The 3,026-nt window shown below is 35.2% G+C and overlaps 1 protein-coding gene across 3 annotated transcripts in view; it reads left to right on the top strand.

The window, feature by feature from the left end:
* Usp25 (ubiquitin specific peptidase 25) overlaps positions 1-694 on the top strand; it is a 103,999-nt gene extending 103,305 nt beyond the window's left edge. For all 3 annotated transcript variants that reach the window (XM_005345217.2, XM_013353097.2, XM_005345215.2), the window contains one exon: positions 111-694. In XM_005345217.2, coding sequence (XP_005345274.1) covers positions 111-283 — 173 coding nt within the window. In that variant the 3' untranslated portion in view covers positions 284-694. The remainder of the gene's footprint in view (positions 1-110) is intronic.
* Positions 695-3,026: the final 2,332 nt, after the last annotated feature.

The following is a 3,026-nucleotide window of genomic DNA, read 5'->3' as shown; positions in this document are numbered from 1 at the left end:
GCAGTAATTTCATGCATTTTTAGATGAATCCTCTCCTATAACAAACCTATTGTAGGAAGTCCTTTAATTTTTCTTTGTGTTTAGATATATCCAATTATTTGTATTTGCAGCAAACCTTCAAGAAAAGCTGACGGATTTTCTGCCAAAACTGCTTGATTGTTCTACCGAGATTAAAGGTTTTCATGAGCCTCCAAAGTTACCTTCCTATTCCGCGCATGAACTCTGTGAGAGATTCGCCCGGATCATGCTGTCCCTCAGTCGCACTCCTGCTGATGGAAGATAAACTGCCCAGAGTTCTCACACACTATAGAAGCTCTTTCTTACCCCATCTTCCTGTCACAGGATTTGCTTGCTGCTGCTAGAGTTTTTAACTTTTTATTTTAATAACTGCAAAAGACAAAGCGACTATGCCAACCTTAATCAGACTGCAAACAATAAAGCCGAGAATCGCATGGCATTCAGACTTTGTTTTATCTGGAACAGATATATAATTACAAATCAATTGATTTCTTGTGGTGAAACTATGTTTTTGCCACCTTCTATTGCAGTATTGCCTCTCCATTTTCCTATCAACAGCTTTCCATTTAGTCTGGATTTCCAAGACTAAGCCATTAAAGTGTTCAACACTGTGTATGATATATAATATTTGGTAGCTTGTAAATGAAATCAAAGAATAAAGTTTTATTTATGGCTACCTATGTGTTTGTAAGTAGGTATATGTATATTGGTGTGTATTTTAGATATATAAATGAATTTAGTTATAGGGTTGACATGGGGTGATGCATAAAACAATAGCCCTTTAATTTACTATAATGGTACCATATTGGAATTGTACTTAGTACTTAGCACTTCAGTGTGTCTATATGAACTGACTTCTTAGACCTAAATATGTTGTATTCAGTCACTGAAGTGAGTGACTGGGTTTTAAGTCTAGCTACACTGAAACTTTTAACCTTTTCTTAGATTAAACGTTTGCCCCTTTATGTATGTTTAAATAATATAACAAGATGACTATTTCAAGAGAAACCTGAAAAAAGTACTTGAATAAGGGCTATTGTGAAATTTAAAAAGAAAATGTGCACATATACACACATACATGCACATACATGTATTCTTCATAATGGAGGGCAATGTTTTTCATTATATAATTATTCTATTTTTGTAAATTATATACTACTTTAAATGAAACTCTCCTCTACTAATCAATGCTGTGAATGAAATTGATACTGTTCAATGAGAATTCTAAGAATCCTACCTTTTTATTTGCCTCCGTTTTTTTTTTCACAAAAGGTAAAAGCTGTAGAATATTTTATAGATGGAACTACTGTTTCAAGATTAATGAAGTGATATTGTGAATAGAAGTCTAGATTAATGCTTTAAAGGTAATGCTGTTACCACCCATATATTTTTGAATTTATAAAAATTCTTTATAATTGATACTTTGTTAGCATAGTAAAATGTATCATTATGCTGTGTGTGTGTTTTAGCAGTGTCACGAAACCAATACTTTCTACAAGTGCCTCTCACAAGAGATCCAATAGAGCAGTGGTTCTCAACCTTCCTAATGCTGCACCCCTTTAATATAGTTCCTCGTGTTGTGGTGACCCCCAACCATAAAGTTATTTCATTGCGACTTCATAACTGTAATTTTGCTACTGTTATGATTCATAATGTAAATATCTGATATGTGACCCTAGAGGGGCTGAGACCTACAGGTTGATAAACGCTGTACCAGAGGAAGCTAAACAACCCTGGTGATTTTTTGAAGGGGATGCTGGGTAGTGAGACAGCCATGAGGAGGCAATTGGGACCCGACCTGTGTAAAATTAGCTGTTGCATATGTGGGCATCAAAGTGTGTTTGGGTTTAGCATTCTTTACTGGGCAGACTTCTACACTGATCTTTGTCTTTTTAAAAGTCTAGAAAGTTTACGTTTTGCTAGTTATCTCACATTTTATGATATCTTAACAAAATAGTGAACTTCTTTATATTGATGTACATAGTCGCCTGCTAAGCACATAGGAGTCAAATACCATGTGGAAATTATTCTCTCAGAAGCACATCCAGGGGATTGTGTGGTTCTTATGCCTATGGTAAGTAGTGTTATATTAAGTTTGTACTTAGGAAAGAGTTCATGGGCCAGTGAGACAGCTCAGTGGGTAAAGGAATTTTCCGCCAAGCCTGACAATCTCAGTTCCATCCCTAGGACTCACGTGGTGGAAGGAGAGCTCTGACTCCCACAAGTTGTACTCTGAAAATGCACAGACATGCTTGCACTAAAAAATATATTAAATAAAATATCATTTTAAAAAAAAACAATGTTTTTTTTTTCATTTCTAGGATTGAATCTGAAAAAAACCTAGTAATGTAAATGAACTTAATCCATACATGGACAATCAACTTGCTTTCCTAAGGGTATTTAATCTATTCTCATGGTTTAGGCCACTGGAATTTCTTTATGTTGTTTGCTGAATTAAGTATAACTGGGAGCTTGTGATATAAGAGCTAGAGCCTTGTAGAACTGTTGTCCACATTTAGGTCAACATTCAATCCTTGTCATTGTAGTTACTGTAATATCCTCATACATTTTGAAATACTCGGGATAGAAGTCAGTTAAGAAAGAAGCAAGACTTCTTATATACACATGGTTTATGAAGACCAGTAGCTATGAGTGATTCTAATATTCTCGGAGTATCTCATTCTTTAAATTCCAAGTTAGAAAACACTGTATTTAACGGTACTAATTTTCAAGATGTCGGCTCCAAAGCGCTGTTTAGCCTGTTTGGGATTATGTTAAGACTGAAAATTTCTGCCCTCCAACTCCTAACTACGATACAAAACTTTCCAGTCATACCTTCAGAGAGTGTTGAAGTTGGAGAGCCATCCCATGCCATAAGGTTCTTGGTAACATTTTGTATATCTTAGTACTCAGTATATTTCCACCCTTTTGTGATTCTTGATTGCAATCCTCCTATATTCCTTTCCAGCAGTTTCAAAGAATTGGTGGATTTTTTTGCTGTTTTATTT

This window comes from Microtus ochrogaster, chromosome 2 (genome assembly GCF_000317375.1).
Source record: "Microtus ochrogaster isolate Prairie Vole_2 chromosome 2, MicOch1.0, whole genome shotgun sequence".
NCBI lineage: Eukaryota > Metazoa > Chordata > Mammalia > Rodentia > Cricetidae > Microtus > Microtus ochrogaster.
This window is presented reverse-complemented; position numbering and strand designations above follow the sequence as displayed.